The following is a 27,441-nucleotide window of genomic DNA, read 5'->3' as shown; positions in this document are numbered from 1 at the left end:
CCCAAGTGGAAAGGTACGCGAAATATGAATTAATTTAACGGAATAGCGAACGAATTTTAAAAGTAGAGATAAAAAGGACGCGTCTCCCCGTTCGAAAAAAAAAAAAAAATGAAGCTTCTGCGTAACTTGTGCGTTATGCAAATTTATAACCCGACATTACCGAGCGAGTAAAGTCGCGATTATTTGTCGATAACGCGTCCCGATGAAATTGCTGTCGGATTATACGGTTGCATGGGCCGTAGGACGGTTCGAAACGACGACACGAACCTGTTAATTAATAACAAAAGCACACTGCACAATTTGATTTCCGTTACACGGCTTGTTGCATTAGCTAGCTTAGGTAGGCAAAACAATTCTGTGTACATATACTATTAACATTGTAATGTATGTGTCGAGAATCACGATATTGATTAATAATCGTGGTGCGTTTACTATTGAGAATTGAATTGTTAATTCGAGTTGAAAGTGGAATAGCTCACGCCTAATTAGGGCCTCTAAGTGTATACAAACAAAATAAAATATTGAGAATAAATAATCCGTTTCTTTCTTCCCTCGAAACATATTTTTATATCGATTTTTGGTCGTGAATTGTTTTTATTGTTTTTACGCGTTTGTTTGTGCAATCAAATTCCGAAACATCAGGGTCACGCACTTTTATCGTTCCAGAATCGATATCGAGACAAATACAATTATACAGGGTGTTCGGCCACCCCTGGGAGAAATTTTAATAGGGGATTCCAAAGGCCAAAATAAGACGAAAATCTAGAATACCAATTTGTTGATGGAAGCTTCGTTAAAAAGTTATTAACAATTGTGCTGACCTGCCAGGAACAGTAAACAACACAATGTTAGAGTAAACGTGTTTAATACATTTATCTCGTTATTCCAACCAGAGTTATACAAACAATCTTAACTATACTAATACCTCACAAGCGATATCGGCTCTGCCTGCGTCTGCTCTCGTCGCCAGTCCGTAATCAACAACCGCTCCCCTCTGCTTACTTCGGCGTTAGGCCGTTGAGATGCCATTCCCCACCAGGCACGGTTTCCACAACAATTAAATTCAAAAATTTCAAAGCGTTCTGGAAAAATTATTTTCGGTTGCGGGGGTCAATTACAATCATTTTTGGTGAATACACATACCCCTGAAATCCTACCCACTTTCGAGAAAAAAATTCGAGTAGGTAGTGAAATTTTTAGACGAAATTAAAAAATTTCAAATCATACTAAAAAAATTATATTTAGTTACAGTGGGCAATTACAATCATTTTTGGTCATTATACATACCCCCGAAATCCTACTCAGTTTCGAGAAAAAAATTCCTTACCGAAAATATAATTTCTGGCCAGAAATGTCTGCCCGAATTTTCATGCGAATCTTCAAAACGTCATAACTTCTGAATGGATTGGACGATTTTAATGTTTAGAAAAGCAAACAAACGCGTATTTTGATGGAGAATATGTACAAATTGCAAAAACATTCGAAATGTTGTTCCTTGACCCCGCAAAATGAGAAAAACCCCATAAAAATGGTCCAATTTTCAACAGGTCGTAACTCCTACGATAGTGAATATATTTCAATGAAACTTTTTTCTGAAGTAGAGCTCATGGGTACCTACAAAAAAGTATTAGACAACTTTTCTGTAGGGCGACAAACAAAATGACTAAAAATGAAAAATGAATTTTTAAGAAAAATCGACAGGGGGTAGGTGCCTAAATTTCTCGACGAAAAAAAAAATTTCAAATCGTTCTAAAAAAAATATTTTTGGCTGCAGGGGTCAATTACAATCATTTTTGGTGAAGAGTCATATCGCTGAAATCCTACTCATTTCCTAGAAAAAAATTCGAGAAGGTGAGAAATTTTTCGACGAAATTAAAATATTTCAAATCGTTCTGAAAAAAATATTGTTAGCTGTGGGGGTCAATTACAATCATTTTTGGTGAATAGACATACCCCCGAAATCTTGCGCATTTTCGAGAAAAAAATTCAGTACGAACGGAACTTTAAACGTTATTAACTTTTCAACGAAGCCTTTATCAACAAATTGGTATTCTTGATTTTCGTCTTATTTTAGCCTCTAGAATCCCCTATTAAAATTTTTCCCAGGGGTGGCCGAACACCCTGTATATGGCAACCTTTAAATAGTCTTGTTTATTTTTGGTACTCAGGGTCATTTAAAGGTCATGTTGTCGTGTATCATTATACTTGATATCAATTCTAATATAACAACAATAAAAGTATGCTTCTTTGTATCAGATATTATCATCTTGTAACGCTTCTTAGTCTCATCGAAAGCGATCTATCGAATAGTGCTCGAGTCAAGTGGATTGCCCTAGATTTCTCGTATTCAAGATCGCACAAAAATCTGTCGTGACGTCAATTATCATAAAAATTTACTATCGTCGCATGCGTTTCTTAAAACAGTGTAATTAAGCTCTCATTTATTCTAAAAAAAATTTTTGTTAAAGAAAATTTTATGTAATCCTTGTGCAGATATCATCAAACATGTTCACGATGACGCGAATCCTAGAACTGGAAACGTTATACGTTCATAATAAAATCCTTGAATCGATTAAAACAATCAGCGAGTATTTTCCTAAGACAAACATAACCTTACATCAGTGTCCGAAGCTATCTGTTTCAAACTTTACCGCGTTTGGCGCTGCAATATTATTTAATTTTAAATTCATGCTGTCGTATATAACAAAGGAATAATAAATTTAATTTACTATTAATAAAATTTAATAATTCTCGTTAAAATTTAAAGAAATTATCTTCTATCATTCGTAACAACATGATGCCATTTTCGACGCCCGTGAAAACTAATAGAGGTCCATCAAACGCTCGTCACCATTATAAAGAATAACATACAACATATCAATTAAGATGATTGCCAACAGATAACAACGAAGGATTTCCTGAAATCAATTAAAAACTTGAGCTTCTAGATTTAGCCAAATGATCTTATCGCGCCTCACAAAAGCGTGCAGAGTGCATCTATATATAATATATAATCTCTGTATTAATATAATAAAATACATAAGATTGTACGTAAACAATAAAACTATATTTCATCATTTAAGTATGGATAAAAAGATATTAACGAGTGCTTATTTTGAACGTTAGTGGAATAATCTAATATTATTGAATTACATAACGTAATCAACATAAAATCCTCTTGTTTCATCATTTTAATATTGTAATATTAACTTCACTTTCACCTGTATCCTCTATCGCTAATATTAATAGTAAAAACAACTTTGTTGTTGGCAAATGATCAAGCCACAAGATTAATATTGATTCCGTTCGATGAATAGACAGATATATTTTATTCTTTTGTGATTCATTATCATTTATGGAGCAATCGTGAATCATTTTAATCTGTTCACGTGTCACGCGAATTGTGTACAATTATTGGAACGCGAGACCACATGTTTCCATAAAATTACGACACATTCCAGAGAAACTTAATTATTTACACGCCTTATTTGTCTAGACCAGCCCATTCCCTCTGTAGATAAGATAAATTAAGAAGATAATTCTTGTTTGTGGGTTTATATATATCACAATCAATGCTATACCGCGTTAGTTCTTCCAGTTTGTTTAGAAACGCGTTATCGAAGTACCTTTCTGCGGAACATTAGCACATTTATAATATTTCATGAATCACGAGTATCATTTTCATTAGACGCAAAGTGCAATTATTATTATAACGCCCTACAAAATGTCATTAATAACGTTATTATTGCTGGTGGGAGTATTTTGTAACAATAGCAACATCTTCGGCACTGCCAAATTTGTCAGAGAGCATCCAAAGAGTACAACTGCTGCTATATTGACCAAACCAGCCAGTCGTGCTTACAATTGTTTCTTAAAAAACAACGTAAACTGTGACCTGTTCAAGTCCAACTTCAGCGCTGGGACGATCGTTGGACCGCCAGGTTTCCCGGAAAACGGCCCCCAAAATGGACGAATCGCCAGTTCCGGCGATCCACTCTACGCCACGCTGGACGAGTACTCAGTCGGTCGTTGGAGTCCTTCGCATTTCAAGATGGAAGAATACAACGAGACCCACTTCGTCTCAGAAATGACGTGGACTATAAATGGCGAAGGGTCGGTGATCGACGTTATAAATGTATTTCTATCGAACAGCAATTACACCGACGATCAACCCATACGGAGATCCGTGTTGAACTCGATATGTTCGTACGCGAGAGGACAACGCCTGCACGCAAAGGACACCGTTCGATTCGATTGTTACATCGAAGCGGATTTCGTAAAAGATCTGTTCTACGGATCTCGAGGTTTCGGGGTTTTGGTGTCCACGTTGAAAATGGTCGGTCGGAATTACGCGTTTTACCAAGTTGCTGACGTTTCCCTGCACGAGCCTATCAGAACGATAACTAATTATCACGGATTTGTTTCCGAGCCGCCCAGCAGGGCAAGGCTGTGTCAATTAAGGGCGAATTTCAACTGTGGACCGATCATGTACGAGCCTCAAAGCGTCGAGGGATTCAAAGGGTTTCCGCACGGCACATACAGCCCGCCAGATGGAAAAATTGCCAGCGGTAATAATCCGTCCTTTAACAAATTAAACGAATACGGGGCGAATCGGTGGACGCGCATAGAATTCCCGGAAATCAGCTGCTACGACGAAACGCGCGTCTACTTCAACCTCTCGTGGCATTTTACCGCCACCCATTCGTCCGAGGACATCCGAGTGTTCGTAAGCAACGAGAAGTACAAGTCAACCGAGCCGTTGTCGAGACATCACTTGGACTTAACGCCAATTTGTTCCATGAAGTTCCACGGGAAACATCCACCGTCGCGATTGACGATGCAATGCCCCATCGCGCTGAGAAAGTATGAAAAAATGCTGGAATACAAGGAATTGCTATTGTTAAGCGTTTGGGATATTAGCGACACCGCTAACGCGTTTTACCAGGTTGTCGATCTCGAAAGAATTCCCAAGAAATATTCTGTGAAAAACGTATCGAGCAAATGTCGACGATAACTGAGACTGGTAGATTTTAATTTGGTGTGCATTTATTAGTATACTCGCGTAGTTTGAATGAAATGTTGAATCGTTTAATAAATGTAAAGATATAAACTTTTGTATGTCCGTCTTTGGTCTACGAGTCGTTATAAGAGACTAATAATTATACATTCGTTCGGCAAAGTTTGTAAACTACAGTTGTTTGTCGTGTTATTGGTCGTACGAGTTAAAAATAGCCACACGTGGACGTCATTCTACGAGGCTGCAGACAGTTTCTCTTGGAAAAATGACTCATATCGTTTAGTAATAGGAATATTTATGTGTCAATTGAGGTTATTTTGAATGCATCAATACGCTCCGTAAAGATATAATGACGAAACGTATAGAAAGTTACTAAATAGCTTATCGATAAGATTGTAGCCTCGATGCGTATATTTTATTTAAACGACTGACTATCTTAGTCATCCATTGTTCAATTTATGGATTATTATGTTTATTATATTAACAAAATAAACGCAGTTTATACGCTTATCAAATGCTCGGATTGTTGTGAGCACATGATAGCCCATCAGTTCTACATATAGCTAACCTCTTCATAGCAATTTGAACCAGTTATATGTTACTTGATGCAGCAGGTTTAACTAGCTCCTTGGCAATCCTTTGTCCTATTTTCTAAACATAACTCACTCTATCCAGTAACATTTAACCTGTGCATAACTGATTTTATCTAGTAACATTTAGTCCCAGCAACTCTATTCAATAACATTTAGTCTAAGCATTCTTCATTGTTTCTATCAATGTTTGAACATAGTAAAGTTACTTAGCTCTTATTACAGTTAATCTGTTAACATTGTATTACTAAATCATTATTCATGATATAATAAAAAGAAACTACTTCTACTTGTTACTATTTGCCTGCACAATCCTCACCTTAATTATAACAAAAATGCAACTACATTCTAAAACTAGTAACCACACATGTAACAGTAAAAGAAAATATCATACAGAATCCTGAAATATTCTTGCTACCAATGAGACCACTATTTGTAAAGGAAACACAACTTTCTGTGGAAAAGGTTATAATTGAATCAAGAATTCATATCTACTAATAGATAAATTTTAAATCTAGCACAAATAATTATATTAAAACACGGATTATTCCACACAGAGAAAAGTTACTACATATAAAGACCAAGAACCTATGGTTATAACAGACACAGTGATAGGTATATTTGATGAAGTGTCTATGAATATTTTCATACCAATAACCTCACACAAATAACTAGATATACCAAAGCATACGTTATTTAACAGAGAGAAGAGATAAATTAAAGATTAAAAAGCCAATGGTCGTAACAGACACAAAACCAGATACATTTGATGAAGTATCTATGGGCATTCTTGGACCTATAACCTCAAATAGAAATAGGTACATATTTATTATCCAAGATAACCTTACAAAACATTCTTTCGCTATATAACTCGTTTCAACCACAGAAGAGACAGCCAAAGCATTCACTGCCCACTTTATATGCCATTATGGTAATTCAAAAGCCGTTCTTATGGCATCAAGGCACATATTTTGTCAGTTCGTTTACGAACAAATTCGCAAGCTTTCGAATCAAGTAACATCGAACATTACATCCATAGTTAAATACATCGCAGAACAGAAATAAACGCGTAATAATAGAATATTCAAAGCATTATTTATGGAAATGCAAACAATGGGATTAAGACAAGATTTCTTTGGAATACCAGTACAAAGAAAAATCAAATTCACATTACACGAATTAATTTTTGGGGGAAAAACATGACAACCATTCAGTTCTTTGTATACCAATACACTAAATACACGTGCAAGTTATATTGACAATTTAATGTAAAATTACTGAATAATTGCATGATATGATAAGGTAAAGTCTAGAGTGATCTACAGTTCGCCCAACTGAAAGTAAAGTACAGGTAAAACTGAATCGCGTGACTACCAACGGACATTTTGTTAAGCAGATATTTCTCCAATAAATTGTACTTACATATTCGAGCACCTTCGATCGTTTTCCAGTCCCGGGGTGCTGAAAACCATGATCCTGCACTGGATTAGGGTGCACGCTACTTTTGTTTCTGGTATTCCTCGTGCGTTCGAACGTTTACTTCCAGTTTCTGGTGGTCTTCTTCGAAGCAAACTATTTAGCATCTCAAGGTAAGAAAGGATGACGAGCACCGATCCGAGGGCGGATCATGTCGACGTGCTCTTCTTAGGTAATCGTGCACGGCATAACTGAGAGGTCATATTACGCCTCAACTAGAGATTTGTGGTGCCGACCCACCCATCTTCATTCGACGAACAATGCAGAACTATCGATAATGCCGCGAACGGCTTTGGATCATTTCGTAACATCATTTCCTTTGAATAAAAAGAAGCTGTCTTAAGAAACGAACGTTTCTCACGAACGTTAACTTTTTAATTTATAAACGACGGAAAATTATATTTATGTACGCGTCTTCTACCGGTAGCAAGGTACTCGTACAAGTACAAATGTGATATTATAAGTTGTTGAGTATTATGAATTAGAAATGCACTGTCGAGGAGCAGTAACGATGTTCTAGTAAATCCAAAGCTCGATTGCTTATTTAAATAATTAAATCGCGTTTAGAATGACGGTTGAATTTCAAATACCAACCGAGGTAACAATTGTGAAATTAATTTACACGTACAGAGAGACGTTTTCCTACGCAAATGGCAAAACATAATCGTGCATCTGAAAGTATGCAGAAAAATATGAATATGACGGTGCATGTAGATACGGTATGTAGAAATATCGACGAAGGATGGGCAATCGCTTTCAGGTGAAAGAAATGAAAGATGATCCTAACCGCTTTCTCAAGTAGTTCGAGAAGACGTATGCAGATCCGAGGGCGGATTACCGCGCTGTTCTTAAATAACCCCACACAGCTGGCATAACTGGCACGTGGTTTGTAATTCTACGAGATCGCATGCTGCTCAATCTTATCCACCATATACGGTGGCTTATAATATACTCGCGTCGCGGATGAATCTATACAGTAGCGAATACGAGTGGGAGGAGGACTACTGTAGCTCGACTCCCCCCTCCCCAACGACAAAACGAATCTATCTAAATTTTAATCCCTTCGAACGAGTCCTGTATTCTTAGCAAACATCGAACAATAAAAAAATGATTCTAAATGCGAGGTTCTTTCTGAAGCGCCGTCATTTTGAGGTTATGTCTCGGGTCGAAAAATAAACGATATTTAGGATTTTTTTAACAGACAAATACGCTATGTAATAAACCGAGACTCGGTATGATTGTTAATATACTCACGAAGATTGTACAGTAATTTTTTGATGTTAATTTTCTCTAACGACACACGAGTTATTGGCAACGAATCGAAGGATGCACTTTCGACACTTTGAAGTTTAGAAAAAAATAAATAAATTCACAGGGGGGGTTGGCGTAAAAGGTGGATATAGTTGACTGTTTACCAGTCCCTCCCAAGCCTTCTAACAACAGTTTGCTTAGTCCCCCAGACTCGCGAGGCGGCCGATGAGGTTGGACTCGACGCGGTGGCAGTTGGTGCACCTATATCGCGGGATAGAGTTAAGGCTTGTCATGTGAGAAGCGATTAATCAACTCGCGTACCGTCTTGCAGAAACGGCAGAGGTTTAGAAAGGCTTTGCACCAACCAGTGTGATAGATGGGGCTTGCAACCCGGTATCGTACTGGTAGTTCTAAGGCTAACCTAACCAGCGTCGACGCGCTGATTGGATGTATCTCAATCCCAAGCCCACAGGGGCCGTGTCTGCAGAGCCGTAAAGGCGGGAAAACGCTTGAAAATCTATGCGACACGCGGATCTGCACGACACGAAGGTGTGACACGAAGATGGCTCGTCACTGCACCGTTCAACTATTTTTACGGAGCACAATTTACGCGTGGCGTGGACCACGAGCACTTTTTAGAGACAAAAGCTTAGTCGGAAGACTTCATAGACTGTGGAAGTAGGTTATGTTAGGAAACACAAGCCAGAGATTCTGTAAACCGGAATTATGGCACCATTTTTATCCACGATTAGGAATTTCGAGAAAAATTATTGATGGACTGGTAAGAATGACTTAGCGAACTGATCCAAATTCGAGTCGAACTTTTAGAGGCTAATTTAATTGGTATAATGTACATGGAAAATGACTTCGATTATTGGCTCGTAAGATATTGCTGGAGGCCCTTGGTGGCGCAAATAGAAAACCTTGCACAAATGCAAGATAAAAATCAATACAATGAATAATGCAATAATGCTTTATTCAAATGAATAACGCATCGTCGGCAAGGTTGGACAAATTTTATTCACAAGTGACGCGTAAAAATTTGATATTCATTCGTAAATTAATTTTTCTCATGGGAGTCTGTTTGGAAGAGAGATTACGTTACAGAAATCATATTAAATTTTGTTCCAATTGGTTTCTTGTTTCTATGCAATATGTTACATTCCAAGCCCTTCAAAAAAAATTTTCTCATAAATCACGATTGTCGATTGCTCGTAATATTTTCATTATCTATTAAATTCGATTCGATATAAAATTGACCTAACTCTCAAAAAATCCTCCTATGTGAGCCTTTTTGGTGACCAATATTTCATTGTGTCGCTTTGGTGCACGATTGCTTTGCTCTCGACGGTAATTTCCTAACAACTCGTCGAACTTTGTGGAAAAAAGGATCCAAGTCGTCGAGGAAGTACCTTCATCTCTGCCTCCACGCGTTTCTACACCGAGGAAGGAAGCCGTGCCCATCTAGGACGTCAGTATCTACCTCTCTCCCAGTTTGTTCCCTCGACGGACAGCTCAATCCAATCCCTCGCGCCTCCTCGTAATTTCGTTCTCGCCGAACGACTCGTTGTACCTGTTTCACGTTAACTGAAAATTCCAGCGAACAACTGGAAACTTGAGACATCCTAAGAATCCAGATTTTCCTTCCCTTCGCTCTTTGTCGAGGAAGCAACAATGAATGTATGACTTCGAGTTCAATAGAACTCCATTTTATATTATCTGAACTATTTCTGAAACATTTCTTACAAATCGAAATGTAAACCAATTCTATCGATATACATCAGACGACGAGGATTGCGGCAAATAATTCCCAGATACATCGACGTCCTCCATTTTGTAAATTCAGTTATTAAACGATCGAAAGACTAGTTGAAAGCAGATAGAAAGATTCTAATGATTCTTGTAGTCTTAGAGATAATCAATGGATTCCTATCATACGAACCTACCCGGTTATTTGAAGTGTTTGCTCCCCGTCGAGTCACGATTATTAACCGATCGTCGTTTTAAGAATTTTCCGTGTAAAAAATAAAGTTTTTCTCATTCGATTGTGAATACTCCTCGACACGGTCGGTCGTTGGTTAGAAATATTGCAGTTAAACGGGTTCGCGTGCACCGCGAGTCGAGTAGGGGCAATTGGAGGTTATGGCGGCAAAAAGCATCGATTCGAAAAACGAGAATGCGTCGGTGTTGTACGCGGAATGTCGCAAGGATCAGCCGATGCGGTGCAGTGAATCGTTGCATCGTGCATCCTGCTCGTAACAGACAGCCAGTGAAAGGAATACGCCCTGTGATGATCCGTGGCAAATCCGGCGATCTGAATCCTGTGGCGAGGTCGCCGCGGTCCGCGTCTTACGAGACATTGCAAAGCTCGCGACCTAATGACGGCTCTTTGATGGCCGCGTCGTGTTAAACTTCTCACACTCTTATCCCCCCGTCGCGTTTAAACGGTAATATGGCCGAACACGCGAGGGAACTCCTGCGTGTGCGTTATGCATCCTCGTAAAAATCCTTTCAAATGCTAACTAGGAAGTAATAGAATCGAGAAACCGCGTTTTCGCTAACAAGAAACATTCAATCTACACTAACCGTCACTATACAATGGAAGTGTCCTTACTACATTTTTATTTTACTTTCCCGTAAATATTTTTGGCAGAATTTTAAATTTATTTCGTTGGAGATATCATACAACGAACATATAGTATTCTGACTATTTTATTTCATATTTTTGTAAATATTTTTGGCAAAATTTTAAATTTATTTTGTTAAAGATATCATACAATGAACACATAGCGTCCTTACTGTTTCATTTTTATATTTGTAAGTGTTTTTGAATGAATTTTAAATTTATTTTGTTGGAGATACTATATATACAATGCACATATAGTATTCTGACTATTTTATTTCATATTTTTGGACAAATTTAATATTTATTTTATTGAAGACAGTAGCATTATTTATGCAATGAACTGCGAGAGAAGATACAGAAATTATTCAAGTTACGACTGAGAACGAGTAGAATAGACAAAATTACATTTTGGTAAAGTGAATTATAGACAGAAGCACATCGAGAGATAGAAAATTTGTAAAAAAAAATATAGTTAAGAAGATATTTAGTATCTAGGAATGAATTAGCGACTAACGATAATTATAATCTTGAATAATGATCAATAAAAAATATAAACATTATTAAGAAACAAGATAAGCGTTAAAGAACCCCTTTAAATCGAGGGATATTTAAAGTAAATAATTAAAATAAAAAAAGTACGTAACCGTACATCGAAACTGAGAAAATAAAAAGAAAAAAATATATGTACGGAGAGGTAAGAAATAGAAAAAAACATTGCAAGATGTAACATCTAACGAATGACCGAGACAATGATTAAAATGGAGGAGATAAGAAATTATTTCGAACAAGCGGTTTTCAAGCCCAGATTTATATAACGCGTCCTTTCTCGGTTTCGCTGTTCGGCCATGCTGGTTTGATCGTTTAATTGGCACCACCTTGTAGATTGCGTAAATAATGCATACTGAAAATCTCTACGTCGACGTCTGACATATAAATACTCCTATAATTAACCGGATTCATCAAACGACGGCAGATGCAATCGCTACCCTGTTCACGAATTACGCGAATGCACAAGGCATATTCTCCCCTTCAACGTCCAGAAAACGGTGGCGGGGCACGAAGGAGGCAGAAGCAGGGTACTGTGGCGACTATATAGCCTCAACGTGATCCGTCTGGTTGCATACTTTTACACACCACCGGATAGAACAAGCTCTTGTCACGTGACCCTCCCGAGATTTCAGTGGATCCGTAATCCGAGGATCGTTTTTCGAAAACGTGGAACCACCTCTACCAAGGATATTCAATTTCTGCTGTCAGACACCATGAAAATTCTTGTGAGTCCCTTCGATAATTAATAACAAGCGAAACTAATGTTTCAAAATACTTTTTGAAGAATATCGAAATTAACACCAGTGGTTTCTCATTTACCTCGATTTTAACTTTTAAAATTCCTTCTTTATTTAGACAGTGCTGCGAAGAATAATACTTTCAAAGCGTTCAATTTATTATATCCGAAACGGTAGTCGCGAGATTTAAGATATTTTTATGACGATTAGCCGCGAAATGATTTGCAAGCAACTATAAGGATATATCGTTAATATGTATTCGCTTTTAATTGGTAGATTAATGCAGAGGCTGCTTCGAGTTTTTCAAGAACATGCTTTGTAACGCGTATCGTTCGATCTTAAATCTTTCGCGAGATACGGTACAATTAAATATAACTCAAAAGTGTGATAGAATTAAAATACAATTACGAGATAATAAGTTAATCACCTCGCTAACAACGTAATATGATCACCGAAGTCGATTATATAAGTCCATTTAAATTCATACGTTTTGAAGGAAGCGCCTTCCTAACGAAATCGATAACTATATATTCTTTGACTCCCAATCATTTTGTCGAACAATGAGATTCCTCTGACGCAAATTAATCGGCGGATTAATAGCGGAGATAAAATAGTTGTGAGGAATGCGATGCATAAATTTCATATAAGTATTCATAAGTAATGTACTTGGCCTGCCCACTTGTGACCCATCTATCGGCCCTTCTGCATGACTAATACGCATAATAAAGCAAATGCGCAACACTAGCCTGTGAAAGTTGAAATTGCATCGAAAGAATTCGTTTCAAACACAATTATTCACCAGATAAAATTTTTCATATTTTTATGTGAATAAAAATCACTTATTATAAGTTGCAATCGATAAAATAAATTTGTAATCTGATTATCGTTCAATTTTTAGCTTTTAATGATTTTTCCAAAAATAAGTGAATAAATTTACTTTATGAATAATTTTATACTACACAGTGTGCATGTGTTCTCGTAGTATTTAAAAATTTTCCTCCGGCTGTGTCATAACTGGATGAGGTCGTTACAATTAACGATTTCCTCGTAGATAATAATTCTTGGAAATCGAAGATCTACGGTCCTTAAGAAATCTCATTCTAACCTGTCAATGGTAAACTTTCCTTTATAATTACACGACCAATTTTATAGATTTTTCATTAATTTACGTACTTGCACAAAAATCGGTGCATTTATGGAATTATTTAATATATTTAAAAACCAAAATACATGTTTTCCAAGAATATATTAATATATTCATTTTCCCTATTTACTATTATCTAAAAAGTTACATTTAATTCTCCCCTCATTTGAAGAATTAAAATTTGAACGAATTCCTGTTAAATTGAAATGGAATTCAATATATCTCGAAACCAAAATAAATATTTTCTACCAAGTTGCTTCATACCTCAATTTATCCAAGAATATGTTAATATATTAGGACATATACTTTTCATTTTCCCTATTTTCTGTAAACCCACGTTACTATTATATAAAAAATTACATTTAATTTCACCCATTTGAGGAATTGAAATTTTAATTTAATTCTTGCTAAGTTAAATATTAATTTTGCAGCTAACCAGATCCAGCGATCGACAGAGTAATAATTGACGTGTTTTTGTCTTCCCAGATGCTTTTGTTCGGATTCACGGCGATGGCCTGCGCTCAAGTCAATAGATACCCGTACAATCCTGATTATTATGGCAGACGTTTCGCCATATTGCGACAATCGCAAGACTCTTCTCCGGATGGATCGTACTCCTACAGGTGAGATCGTCCTTCTACAACGTCCTGAACGTCGACCGAACGATAAGCGACGTCGAGGTACGTTTCCGCAAACGCGATCTCGACACGCTCGAAGTATCTCGTTTATTCTCGGTACTAAAAACCACACACCAGCGTACGTGCACGTCACCTTTCCATCTATTCTGTTATCGACTACTTCACGAGATGGTATTGTCAAATTGTTGGTCTCTGACGCGCCTTGAGGTCCGCCATTTTGAACAGGAAACGTAAACGTTCGGGAAAAATAAGTTTCTTTTCTCCAGCACGACAAAATTACTTCACATCTGTTCTGGTTAGTCGTTATTTTTAATTGCACGCCACCTTTCCACCTATTCTATTATCGATTGTTTTATCTATGAGATAATATTGTCAAATTGTTGGTCTCTGACGCGCCTCGAGGTCCGCCATTTTGAACAGGAAACGTAAACGTTCGAGAAAAATAAGTTTCCTTTCTTCAGCACGACAAAATTATTTCACATCTGTTCTGGTTAGTCGTTATTTTTAATTGCACGTCACCTTTCCATCTATTCTATTATCGATTGTTTTATTTATGAGATAATATTGTCAAATTGTTGGTCTCCGACGCGCCTCGAGGCCCGCCATTTTGAACAGGAAACGTAAACGTTTGGGAAAAATAAGTTTCCTTTCTCTAGCACGACAAAATTACTTCACATCTGTTCTGGTTAGCCACTATTTTTAATTGCACGTGTTCAACTTTCCAGACGTAGTAGCACTTTTTATTAATTTTTCTTTGCTTACGAGTTTCTTATGCAAAATAGGTACCATGTATTCACAATGTTCTAATTTGAACTTGAAAGTAGGACTTTGAAATTGTTTTTTGACTCATATTTGTTATTTATATTTCTGAAGTTTTTGGTGAAAATGCAGTGTTTTTGTCAAATCTAATTATTTAGTATTTGCTGAAGCGTGAATAAGAAACGAATTAAGGACGAGTTCTCCTGCACGGCTGACCGATATTTGACACTTTCTACTGAACCTCGGTCTGTCTTACCCAGTCGTTGAAAAATATTTAATATATAAATATAAGTTTAAGTAGTGCATTGGTGTTAATTCTTCAAATTTGTCATTCACGGAAAAGTCAATCATTTTGCAGATCTTGGGGACGAATATTTCAAATTAAAATATAGTTTAACTATATGAGATGCTTAATACTCATTAAAATCTTACGAAACATCAAAATTTTTATTCAATTATTCGTAATCGTAATGTCTTCGAACTAGTTGAAATCGAGCAGTTAAAATAGTGCTGTTAATGTCGATGTTTACAGGCACGAAAACAAGTAGAAATAGCGAGCAATGGACAGACACGTTACTCAAACCATACTCAATCGATTGGATTTTCAAAATCGACTCGAAGACAGATTCTCACGATTATATTTATTTAATTATTTATTCAACAGTCTTCGATAATCGTCAATGTCGACGATTCTTTGTCTCCTTGATGGACGTTCGGTTCGCGAACTTGTTTACCATTTTCAATAGAGTCTGCTAACACTATCGACAAATTTAAAAATTTTTCCAATCACTGTATTCTCACTACCAATCTATTTTAAATACTTCGTCAAGATTTATGCGAATTTGATTCTTTCGTATCTTATCTGGTGGGTCTTGATATTAACGATAATCTTCGTTGTCAAATAATTTACATTTAACGTGTTGCAAAGGGGTCTGAAAAGAATTTTAAAGAAGTAGAATTTATTTATTATTATTTGACTACTGCGCAAAGCTGGAAAGATGTCGTAGTAATCGTCCCAGACCTATTTCTACGTCAAACGGTGGCTAATCAGAGGTGGGGGACTGGGTGGAGTTTTGCTAACGTCTCTGCACACTTTTTTCACACCCTGTACATTCCCAGAGTTACACTTTTTTAACGACACACATTTCTATCGCTGCAGCGTTGCAACCGATGTCAAGGCGAATGCAACGACGCGTAACAACGCGATCCACGAGTGACCTTGGGCACGAAAAATGGTCAAGGTCGTTCGAAGGTCACGTAATTACACACCACCTCCGTCAAGATTGACTGAAACACCGTAGAGACAAAAAAAAAAAATTTGACTATACTTAAGGTTCACTATTGGACAAAACTTTTTATTGGTCCGCTAACACCAAAGCAATCTAAACCCTGAATACTGAACAACGAAGAAGATTCGAGTCGATAAAAATGGACGATTGGTTAAGCACCAGTTTAGAACCGATGACCACGCGAGGTGCACGAAGGAGGGAGCGAGAAAGGAACGGAATAAGAGGAAGAGGAGGTGGTTCTACAGGATACTCAGCTGTGAAAAGATATCTAATTAGCTTTGATGTTAATCATTCGTGTTAGACGGCTACGCAGTTAGCAATAACACATTGCACAATAGAATAATTACAATCGACCTACCTACCTACCTACGTACTGTCTACTGCACTTTGAGGTCGGTGGCTAGAGCCCCTCCTATGACATTTGTCGCTAACAAATCGGACATGCTCCACCTCGATGGTGGCGCTTTCGACGAATGATCGACGATTTTTCACGGACAAAACGGCCTGCCATTTTCCACAATAATAAATTACTCTTATGAAGACGTTGTGGGCGACTAACCGACGACCTTATTCCGCGCACGATATAACAATGAAATGTAATATGCATCGCTGTGGCTCGCTCGGATAACATATTATTAATATGTTGCCAGCTTCTCGTTGCACGTTTCAACAATGGAATCTCTTGCACCTATGCCACTAACAAACACGAGCAAATTCGAATAATAATCGACGTGGAATGTTTTATTCCAGAGTTTCCTTCGACTCTCAAATATTTCGATTTTAATTCTAATTTTTTATTTAAACAAGAAGTTTGATGCTGACGCGTAACAATTTCAATAATATAGAATATTGAAAAAATATATTTATTATATATTTTACCTTAGACTTTAGAAACATGTGACTGATTGAGGTTGTGCGAGGATCAGTGTTTTTGAATTGTCCTGTCTTTTTCAGTTACGACACGGAAAATGGAATATCCGTGGCGGAGCAAGGAGTACCGAAGTTTGCTGGACCAAATCAAATCGAATCCGTGAGGGGACAATTTAGTTACACTGCACCGGACGGTACACCGATTTTGGTGACTTACACCGCCGACGAAAATGGCTTCCAAGCGAACGGGGCCCATCTACCGACGCCACCGCCAATACCAGTAGCGATACAACGTGCCTTGGCTCATAATGCAGCCCATCCCGAGGAGGAAGAGCCCTACAGAAGATACTAACAGACGTCGTTCGTGTCTCGATTATGCTTACACCGAGACAGACTTAGACAGTACAACATAGACGAATAAAACAACTTTTTAAACGGGAACACGATGTTTTAAATAATAGTCTTCGAAATAGTATGTCGAGTAAGCCGTTGTTTCGTAAAATAACATTTGTACTTGGATGCAAGAAGAAAAGAATAATAAGAGATCAGAAACAGACATGGTATACTTTTAATAAAAATAAATTTCTATTGTTCGTTTGTCTTTTTAACGTGTCGAGTATAGAAGTGATTTTATGTATTCAGACAATGTTAAAATTAAATTAATATCAAGAATTACTTTGTTATTGTTGTATGAATATATAGGGAATTTTTAAAACGATGCAGCGAAACTATAGTTTGCGCTTTGAATGATGGCCAAACTGTCTAATGAACGGAAGATAAAACAGTATTCAGATTGATACAAAGGAATCGATAGTTAAATTAATTTTCTCTATGTTGTACTGTCAGTTAATTTATTAACCAATGACTGGACCAATCTCGAAATCCTGCCAGAAAGACTAGCGCTTTGCTTCACTGATTCTAATGCGAAGCCTCTACTTTATCGACCGTGCTAGATTTATGTTATGCGTTTTTGAATCATCTAATCAATTAGTATGTTTACTTTCCCCATAACTATGGAAAGCAAAGTTGTTACTTCTACTTACTTTAAAATTAAAGACAAACGTATTGAAAGTTAAAACGAGAGTAGGGATACGAGGAAAATAAGACGTTTGGTTTAGGTACACAGATACGAGAATGTTTCTGTGTCACAGTACGTATATTATGCCTATGTTACTAAAATGTATAATATGTGTGTATAAATATATATTCATACGAATATCGTAACAAAAATGCTGTATTTTTAGTTTATAAAATAACAATTTATCGACGATGCAAACTTCATTTCAAATAATTATTTATTTGAACACATTTTTGTTTAAACAATTCAAATATCGATTAATATTAATTCCAACTATCGAATGCAACGTGGATCCCCTAAGATGAAGGAAATTTTTTTTCGAGGAAATTATTATGGGAATGCTTTCCAAATATTAATAGTAATTTAAGTGCTCGAATTGCATTTATCATGCGTTTGTACCATCGAACAATACGAAAAAATTTCGACAAGCAGACCCTCACGGTAATCGTCTGATCTCTTGCTTTGTGAAAGTTTGTATTATACAACCATGGTTTATATAGCTGTTTGAACCATAATTATGAAGTGTGTGGGGTAGTACAACCTGTCATGCGGCGCGATCCTGTTCGATAGCAGTGTAACTCTGCCATAAAACCCGGCGTAGTGCAAGTTTGATGAACGACAACTTGGAACGTGTGTGGCCGTTCAACGGCCACTTAGGAAAGATTCTCTTGTACAATCTCAGGTGTGAAACAGAAGTGTTGAACCGTAAGAACGACTACACTCCGCGTCAAAATCTGGGGAGACGCTCGAATTTTGACTATCTTTCGAAATTATCTCAACGTAAATAGATCTTTCAGAAAATTTAACGAAAAATTAAAATCACATCGATAAATGAAATGGCGTCTGTACTGAAGGAAGAAACGGAAGAAAGTGTAACAATAATTTATAAAAAAAATGTGTACCAAAAGAACGTTAGAATTTATATAAAAAACAAACAAATTATCAAATCCCTCTTACACACAGTGTACACTTAATTCTGAATTTTGTCTATACTTAATTTGACGAAATGCACAAAATACAGGGTCGTTATAATTTTGTCACGGAGTGTACTTATGGTCAATACTGTTTTTCATTATGTTTCTGTGGGAAAACGGCGTACAGCGAGCAAGTACAATTATCGTTGCACCTCGTTGTGTCGACTCATTGTATGATAAATCGTTGCAGCACTATTACAAAACAATTAACCACCGAGACTGTTGTGTTTCCCAATGTTAATCGTCTACGAAAACTGTGCATCGAAGTATCCACCGCGACGCGATAATTTACTCCCAACGAATTTAATCGAAAATCCTCCCGAGGGGAGGGACACGGAGGTGCCATTGTCGACGCAAAGTGAACGTAGAAATGTTCGTTAAATGGTACCAAGTTATGTGATTTTAATACGTGTGAGATTTTAGGGAGAATAACCCAAGTGCCAATCGGATTAATGCTAATGGTAATCGTAATATCACGCTAAAGGTGAGTCAGTGAAAGCAAATCATCGGCTTCTTGTCCATTGCACAACGACCGACCCATCGACCGACCGCACGAAGGCAGGTAAAAGGATTTCAACGCATCCCACGCATCGTCTTGTCGACCTTATAATTCATAACTAAAATTTGTCACTTCGTAACAATTAATTGATATACGAGTCTATATAACAGCAAGTATTTCGATCCGTAACAGAGATGTTTCAATTTCGAGCTTCTTCGAACAGTCGAAACGTACGAAGACTGGGTACAATCGCTATATACGCTAATATTAATTATTTCTAAGCCACGTAAAAGAGCTGAAAACACGTGAAACGTACGATCGTTTGCTACAAAATGTATAGGGTGCTCGGCCACACCTGGGAAAACATATATTATATTATATTTTCAGCAAAGAATTTTTTTCTCGAAAGTGAGTAGGATTTCGGGGATATGTCTATTCATAAAAAATGATTATAATTGACACCTGCAACTGAAAATAATTTTTTTAGAACGATTTGAAATTTTTTTTTTTGCCAAAAAATTTTACATCTCGAATTTTTTTCTCGGAAGTGCGTAGGATTTCGGGGGTATGTCTATTCACCAAAAATGATTGCAATTAACCCCCGGAACCAAAAATAATTTTTTCAAGACTATTTGAAATTTTTTTTTCCGTCGAAAAAAAGCACCTAATTAGATTTTTGGTAAGGAATTTTTTTCTCGAAAATGCGTAGGATTTCGAAGGTGTGTCTGTGGACCAAAAATAATTGTAATTGACCCCTGCAACTGAAAATAATTTTTCCAGAACGATTTAAAATTTTTTTTTTGCCGAAAAATTTAGTTTACTTTAAAAAATTTAATAACTTTTTAAAGGAATCTCAATCAAGAAATTGATATTTTTGATTTTCGTCTTATTTTGACCAATAGAATCTCCCATTAAAATTTGTCCCCGAGATGTCCAAGCACCCTGCCTATATTGTCTTAAATTAAAACGATGAAATTCTGATGTTTTCTGGAGTTTTATTACTTCGTCTTTTGGGGATATATCGTAGTAAAGTATGCTTACAATAGTGTAGATGAAATATGAACGTAGAATGTTTTAATAGTTTCTATCCCTAAATTAATTTTGATCACGTCGAATACTTTGTTGCCAGAATAGTTGACTAGGGAACGATCCTAGAGATTAATAGATCGATGAGATCGAATCTGACAAGACGAATTCCTTTCAGCGTTCGTCATAAGAAGCAAGAAAAGAAGGTTACAATGGGAGTGGTCATCCGACTACTATTTACATTTCATAAATTGTATATGAGAGGCACTCGTAGAAATGTCTTCGTTCTTTTTCGAGAATCTCTGTTAAACTTTGAACGACTAATATTCCTACAGTTTGGAACAACTTTCTATCCGAATTATTTCGTAAGGGCTCGTTTCAGAAATCGAAGCAAAAGTTGAACCGGCTTTCAGGAAAATTAAAACCAAGGCAAAGGGAGGAAAGAAAACGAAAAAAACAAGACTTTGTTGGAAAATACGAGTGCACGAATTCGCTCTGCGCAGTGGCCCGGAAACCACTTTGTGGCCAAAATTAAAAACGACTAAAAACTGTTTGGAAACTCTGTGACACGCGTTTACAGTAATTTATTTCAAGAATTATATTAAAAAAATTTCCCGCTCAAAAGTAATTACAAAACTACGATTTTTTGGGAGTCAAACGACATAAAAATATTGATATCGTAGTTATGAATCGTTGGTTGCTTTGATGGTCCCCAGAAATGTTTTAGCTCTTTGAATAATTAAAAAACTGAGAGGAGGGTGTTTCAATGGAATTCAAAGGTTAGCTTTTTAATCTAAATCAATATTATCGGGGTGCTTCGATATTTCCAATGATACTCTTGTATTTCCTGGGAAAGTAACCTTTGGTTTTGGGCTATTACCTTTGCTCTATCAAACAGTATTATGTTGTAGCAATTTAATTTTCCATTACGACTGATAGCCCAATTTGGAACGATCGTTGATGTATACTTTTCCTATTTAAGTTTGCGAATTTCAATGTTTTCTTTCCTGGAGAATTTAAATTTTTAAAAATTTAAATTTGTTGAAAAATCCAAAATTAAAAATTGCGGTTTCAAAGGGTCAGTTTTGAATTGGAGTAACTAGGTCAGTTTGTTTAAACACAAAAGTTGAAAAATTGAATTTTGGCCACAAATTGCTGGTCTCCAGACCACCATGGCCTGGGAGGTTAACCTTCTGAAGCATCTAACCTAGACGCGGCTAACCTCTACGCGTCGAGTCGCACGAACTGCTATGAAGTAACAATGCTAGTGCTTAACGCTATGATCCACGCCATTCAGCAGACGATGGCATAATAATTTTATGCGCACCTTCCATAACGGGCGCTTAGGAGAGGGTCCTCTACCAGCTACGTTCGTCCATTCTATGATAATGTGGACTATCTTTTTACCCTACCCTAAACAGAGTCCAAAAATAATCCGTAAAAATCACTAATAAAACGATATTCGTTGTTTGAGTTGAGAATATCAAGAGTCCAAAGAAAATGTTTAACTTGAAATTTTTGACCACCCAATTTTATCCCAGTTCCTTATAAGACTGATATCAATTGTTAAAAACTATTATTAAACTACAATTTCGTAGGGGATGATCTTGTGAAACTTCACTGACGAAATAATAGGGACGATAGTGGCGCAATCGGTGAAGCATCTTGTGAAAGTCGATCAATAGCGCGAATTTGCATTAATAATCGACACGTTTCGATGCTCACTCTTGCGTAGAAGATTTAACTGTTGCAACTTCTCATTACATTCTTAAAAATAAGAGACTCCCAAATACACTGTTTTCTTTTTGTAAATTTTAAAGGAAACAATTGGCTTTTGTTAGGTGGGGGATTAGTTACAGGATTAGATAGATGCTAATTGAGACTTTTATGCATAAAGTTTGGCTATTTATAAGTAAGAATTAAAGTTACCAAAAGGGGGTGGAAATTAATTTAAATCTATAGATATTATTTCCTGTAACTTCTTACTAATTTGGAAACGGTTAAACGGTATCGGATGTCATCCGATAGCTACGCGACTCATCGATTTGGCTCATCCCCACCACTGGCGCAACCACGCTTGGGTCACCACCCTCGGGGATCTTTTCTAAGCGTCGAGCTATAGAATACGATCTTTACCTACGCGTGTTTCTCGCGGTGAGTGCGTATTTGTGTCGCCACACCCTTGCCCGAGATTATGACAGCGCTCGACAGTCCATTTTTTAAATAAATACTCGCATCCTGAAGACGAAACTTCAAATAAAAAAAAAAAGGTAAAGAACAATTCGAATCGTCTTCATATATTTTATCTAGCCTCGTAAAATTATTATATTTCGAGTATCGATATTATATTTAATCGAACGTTCTTTTAAGCAGTGTTTCTCAAACTGAGATCCCCGTTGGTGGTGAACTATGAATAAAAAAAATATTTGAAATTATTTTAAATATTGGAATTTATCAATTTCTTAACAAAATTGCTGGATCTCATGATCAGTTTGAATATTTCGGCGAAAATAATTCGTCCTTGAGAAGGTGAAACGTTTTTATGGAATTTGATTTATATTCCAAAACAATGTATTATACAATTCACGAAAGATCAACGGAGATTCTACGAGAGTAGTTTGCTGCATCATTCGGTATTTACACAATTTCATGCTCAATTACAAACGACGGCCAGATTAGGTAACACACACCGCTCAGATAATCCGATTAGATAAATACCGTCTACTATTCTTGGGCTCTAACGTGTCAAACACGTAACAATGCCTATTATTGTTTGTCACAGTTTGTCACTTTTGCTCGTTCTTGCAATTTTTATATTTCACATTAAAACAATAACAAAATCCTCTGTAATCGATGGCAACAATGAACTTGGTTAAAATTTTTGTCCTAAATTATAGATTACAGATATAAATTAATTTCCCCCTATTTTGCAGGTATTTTACAAATACTTTCCGATCCCCTAGCATTTTTAAAAACTAAGAATCATTTCATCAAATCATAATTACCGAGTTTTCTCGACGCCAAGATTTCAAATACCACAATTCATGCACTAAAATTCTTATTGTTTAAACGAAATTGGACAATTTCTACCCTCGTTGGTTTTGCTCAGGGCTGAATGGAATTTTACGAAGTCTCGATTACGTAAGGCTGGTTTCGAAAAAAAAAAAACGACTCGTCCACGAAATTTTTCGTGAAAGCTTAACCCGAGATGATTCCAGATCTTACGATGTGGCGGGCAGATTGCAAGCGTTGCTTGGATCTAGTTTGACCTTTCTCGTTTTATTAACCACGTCAGCTCAAGTATGCCCCATCATCTCAGCAACGCTTCGACTCTCATAAAGAAACGGATAGAGCGCATACCTTTGGGATCCTCCCAGATGAGCAACGAACCTAGAAATTATGCAAACTGATCGGTTGCACACAGTTCTGAATCCGGTTGAACATTGCCTTCCGAATTGCGTCCGCCAACGTCGCTGTGGATCTTGGGGATCTGACCTTCTCTGGATCTCCAGGAAAAACGGGACGCTGCTGGTTTTCAGTTTTTATGAAAAAGTCGTCTCGATCCTCTGGCGAACGTCTACGCAAACGTGTAATAATAAATTAACGTTACCATCCGTAGAAATAATTTCCATCGTTCGCGTTCAATTTTTACATAAAACGTACGGTCAAAAATATAATAATACAAACACGCGTACGAAAAGAGAAAATTATATAACTGCTTAAATAAATTTATCGCGCGAATACAAAAGTTCGAGAATTCCACCCCTACGTTGTTCGACATTTGTTAGGGGATAAAAAAATTCCTCGAAGAGATTAAAATTTATAATAATAATGATACGCTCGTACTATTTGAGTTTCAGCGATTCGTTGATAAATCGACAACTTTTCGAAAGGCACGATTACGCGCATTGATATAACTTTTCCTCTTCCCTACGGTAGTTTCTGCACTTTTCAACCCATGTCACAACAATAATCGTTCGTATGCGAATTGACTGACATCATTACTCATTGCTCGAAGCTGATAATGTTAGGTTTACATCAAGCATTATCTTGAATAGAAAAGTCACATAAATTCTCGTTAGTCATCTTTTAGTTGGTTTTTGTTAATAATCGGTGTAAAGAATATCTTAATTTCATTAAATAGAATTACCAAACATTATTTCATTATATTTTGTTACATCTGATGCTTGTCACCTAATTGTCTAGAATTAAACATTTCAAAGAAATATTTAAAGAAAACAAATTTAGAACCTTATAGAGATTCGCTAGAAAGTAAGTTTACAACCTTTTACGGCCCGGAATGACCTTTGGTTGTAACCTCTTGAACTGGTTTCAGCAACCACCGTTTGATTAGGGACTACAAAAATGAAGCATTCCGTCTAAAAAGAAACTCTCTGAAACTTTAACGAGTCGTGTCATAAAAATGCTCGAACGTTTCAATTCAAAAGTTACAACTAAAATCTATCGAAGAATCGAACCGACTAGTTTTGTTCCAAGAAACGTGAAAGTAGATTTTAACGAAGTCAAAAATATAAATATTAAACGAGGAAGAAAATTCAACGAGTTACACGAATATCTAAGTCTAATAAAAAGAAACCAGTTTGAGATAGACTACATTAAAAAAAGGAATTATTAAATGACTCAAAAAAAATTACGCTAAAATTTAAAAGAGCGATATTTCAGGCACTGGAATTCGTACGAAATAAATAGCCAACGATACTCTTTTTTTTAATATCGATTTTTTTAATTCGAATCTAATATTCGAATTGTATTTATATTTATTCGATCGTGTACGTTGGAGTGGACACGATACGTGACAAAACAAATTGCTGACCGAAGTTTGTCGTTGAACGATACGTGTGTACCCGTGGTAACATTAATGTTAGAATCTAAGGTCCCCGCGAATAGGGTTGAGGTGGGGCAATGATACGAGGGCGACTAGATGTTCCGAAGAGAGTGGCTAAATGCATGAACAAGGAGAACGGGAAGGGAAAATCTTCCTGCGCGTCTTCATATAAATGCCGGCACTACTTGCACATGGTATTGCAGATTCGGTCTTCCTCAAATCGACATCACGACATAGAAACGGTCATCATGCAACATTTAGTGAGTGATCGCTATACACGCTCGAAGAAGTGACGTGAAACATAAGTGAATCTTAATATAAGAACTATCAGAATCAGATCTATTAACATTTTAATCGATTAGCAAGGAGCTCCTCATTCGCCAGTATTGTCCCATCTTCTATACTTTGGTCAAAGCTCTTGGCCTCCTTGTTTTTCTCGAAACTTCTCTTCTAAATATTTTACACTGGCTGGATACCTCGTACGCTATATTGAAACATATTAAAACGCATCATTTTTATCGTTACGAATAATTTGGAAAAATTTGTAAGATTCTTTCTTAATACCACCGTGTAAAAAAATTCTGGATTGTATGATTGCAGTTCTTCGTCTTCGCGTTGTTCTGCTGCGCCGCGGGACAATTCGGATCGTACCGGGGTTTCCCGAATCAGAACGCATACAGGCCTACGCCAGCGCCGAATTACCAGCAGCCATTGCAGCCCCAGTACTCGCCACAATACAAGTACGTAATTACATTCACAATTGGTTCAGAGACGATTTTCACCTACCTGATCGCGTAACGAAACGCAATTCTTTCTTGCAGTTCACCCGGAAGGTTTATAGCCATCCGCAGCCAACAGAAAGACACTTATCCGGATGGAACTTACACTTTTAGCTACGACACCGAGAATGGAATTTCCGTAGCTGAGAGCGGCCGTCCTCAAGGCACTGGACAGGGCCAGAGCGAGGTAAATTTAAATATTAATTAAAATCCTCGACCACTTAAAAAATATCAACAAATTTTGCTGGATCATATAATTTAAACTTTGCAAATTATTTTTATCGGTTCACACACACGATATTTCAAGTTACAAGTTTGCGACAATGCACATCAATATCGTATATTGGCTAAGAGAAACTATGATTCTAATCATTTAATCCTCTAACTTATACTATGTTCCTATTGTCTGCTAATTCGAGTTAAACTTGGAATGTAAATGTATTTAAAGCGTGCATCTAATTTATATAATTGTCCACCGAGATTACCTATTGCAGGCAATGGAAAAACCACATTTAAACTATATTTATCCAGAAAAAGGAAGACTTTAAACAGTTAAAAAACGTCCAAAATTGCATGTATCTCTTTCCAGGTTGTACAAGGTAGATTCTCGTATAACGCGCCAGATGGCACTCCTATCACTGTGGAGTACACTGCCGACGAAAATGGCTTTCATCCTCAAGGTGCACACTTGCCAACCCCGCCACCAATTCCAGAAGCCATCAGACGAGCCCTCGCTGCCAATCCTCCTGGACCCGATGATTCAGACTACAGACAACCCTACAACTCGAACCCCTACCGAAGATATTAGGCGAAATCTACTGACCAAATGATTGCAAACAATTCGAGGCTTGAATTAATTCGTTATTGCCTTGTAAACCGACATGATGTTTGTACATACACCGTGAAATAACAGAGAGACTTCAATTTCCACTATGTAACAGTCATTATACGATAATACGAATAAATTCTCCTATTTGTTTACACATTTTATCTTTTATCTGTTCACATCTCCATAACATAACCTCTCGTAAAGCCTTTATAAGTGTTCTAATTTTCACTACAGATTCACCGAATGACAATTCGGGCTGAGAGCCTGTGACAGCCTGACATTACCGTATAAGTTGTTTTTTCACACATTATAAAACGAATTAAATAAAATATAGAAGATAAATTTAATCGATAACATACTTTCCTCTACTATTTCACAAAAATTTTCCCTTTTCGAAACCAACCATAACCTACTAAGTCTCTCTAAAGTTTTCTTTTAACCTCCAAGTGTTATCTCGATAATAC

General features: G+C 36.8%; 2 protein-coding genes across 2 annotated transcripts; both read left to right on the top strand.

Annotated features, from left to right (window-relative positions):
- The first annotated feature begins 12,072 nt into the window (after window positions 1-12,072).
- Window positions 12,073-18,221, top strand: LOC143347955 (endocuticle structural glycoprotein SgAbd-1). Its single transcript, XM_076777640.1, has 3 exons — window positions 12,073-12,234; window positions 13,877-14,013; window positions 17,031-18,221. Exons 1-3 carry the CDS (start codon window positions 12,223-12,225, stop codon window positions 17,296-17,298), a joined length of 417 nt encoding a protein of 138 aa, XP_076633755.1. The 5' UTR covers window positions 12,073-12,222; the 3' UTR covers window positions 17,299-18,221.
- A 7,219-nt stretch (window positions 18,222-25,440) lies between these two features.
- LOC143347383 (endocuticle structural glycoprotein SgAbd-2) lies at window positions 25,441-27,094 on the top strand. The gene is made up of 4 exons (XM_076776484.1): window positions 25,441-25,629; window positions 25,970-26,109; window positions 26,191-26,335; window positions 26,738-27,094. The coding sequence occupies exons 1-4, from the start codon at window positions 25,447-25,449 to the stop codon at window positions 26,954-26,956; spliced, it is 687 nt and encodes a 228-aa protein (XP_076632599.1). The 5' UTR covers window positions 25,441-25,446; the 3' UTR covers window positions 26,957-27,094.
- The last annotated feature ends 347 nt before the right edge of the window (window positions 27,095-27,441 follow it).

The sequence above is a fragment of the Colletes latitarsis genome, chromosome 11 (assembly GCF_051014445.1).
Source record: "Colletes latitarsis isolate SP2378_abdomen chromosome 11, iyColLati1, whole genome shotgun sequence".
Taxonomy (NCBI): domain Eukaryota; kingdom Metazoa; phylum Arthropoda; class Insecta; order Hymenoptera; family Colletidae; genus Colletes; species Colletes latitarsis.
Note: the sequence above shows the minus strand (reverse complement) of the source record. Positions and strands in the feature narration are given on the sequence as shown.

Excerpts from the sequence above, each read along its gene's own strand:
- LOC143347955 (XM_076777640.1), top strand. Across the intron at positions 14,014-17,030 it reads GATGGATCGTACTCCTACAG|TTACGACACGGAAAATGGAA; the intron begins GTGAGATCGTCC and ends TGTCTTTTTCAG.
- LOC143347383 (XM_076776484.1), top strand. The coding sequence starts at position 25,447 with ATGATACGAGGGCGACTAGATGTTCCGAAGAGAGTGGCTAAATGCATG. Across the intron at positions 25,630-25,969 it reads CGGTCATCATGCAACATTTA|TTCTTCGTCTTCGCGTTGTT; the intron begins GTGAGTGATCGC and ends GTATGATTGCAG. Across the intron at positions 26,336-26,737 it reads CTGGACAGGGCCAGAGCGAG|GTTGTACAAGGTAGATTCTC; the intron begins GTAAATTTAAAT and ends ATCTCTTTCCAG.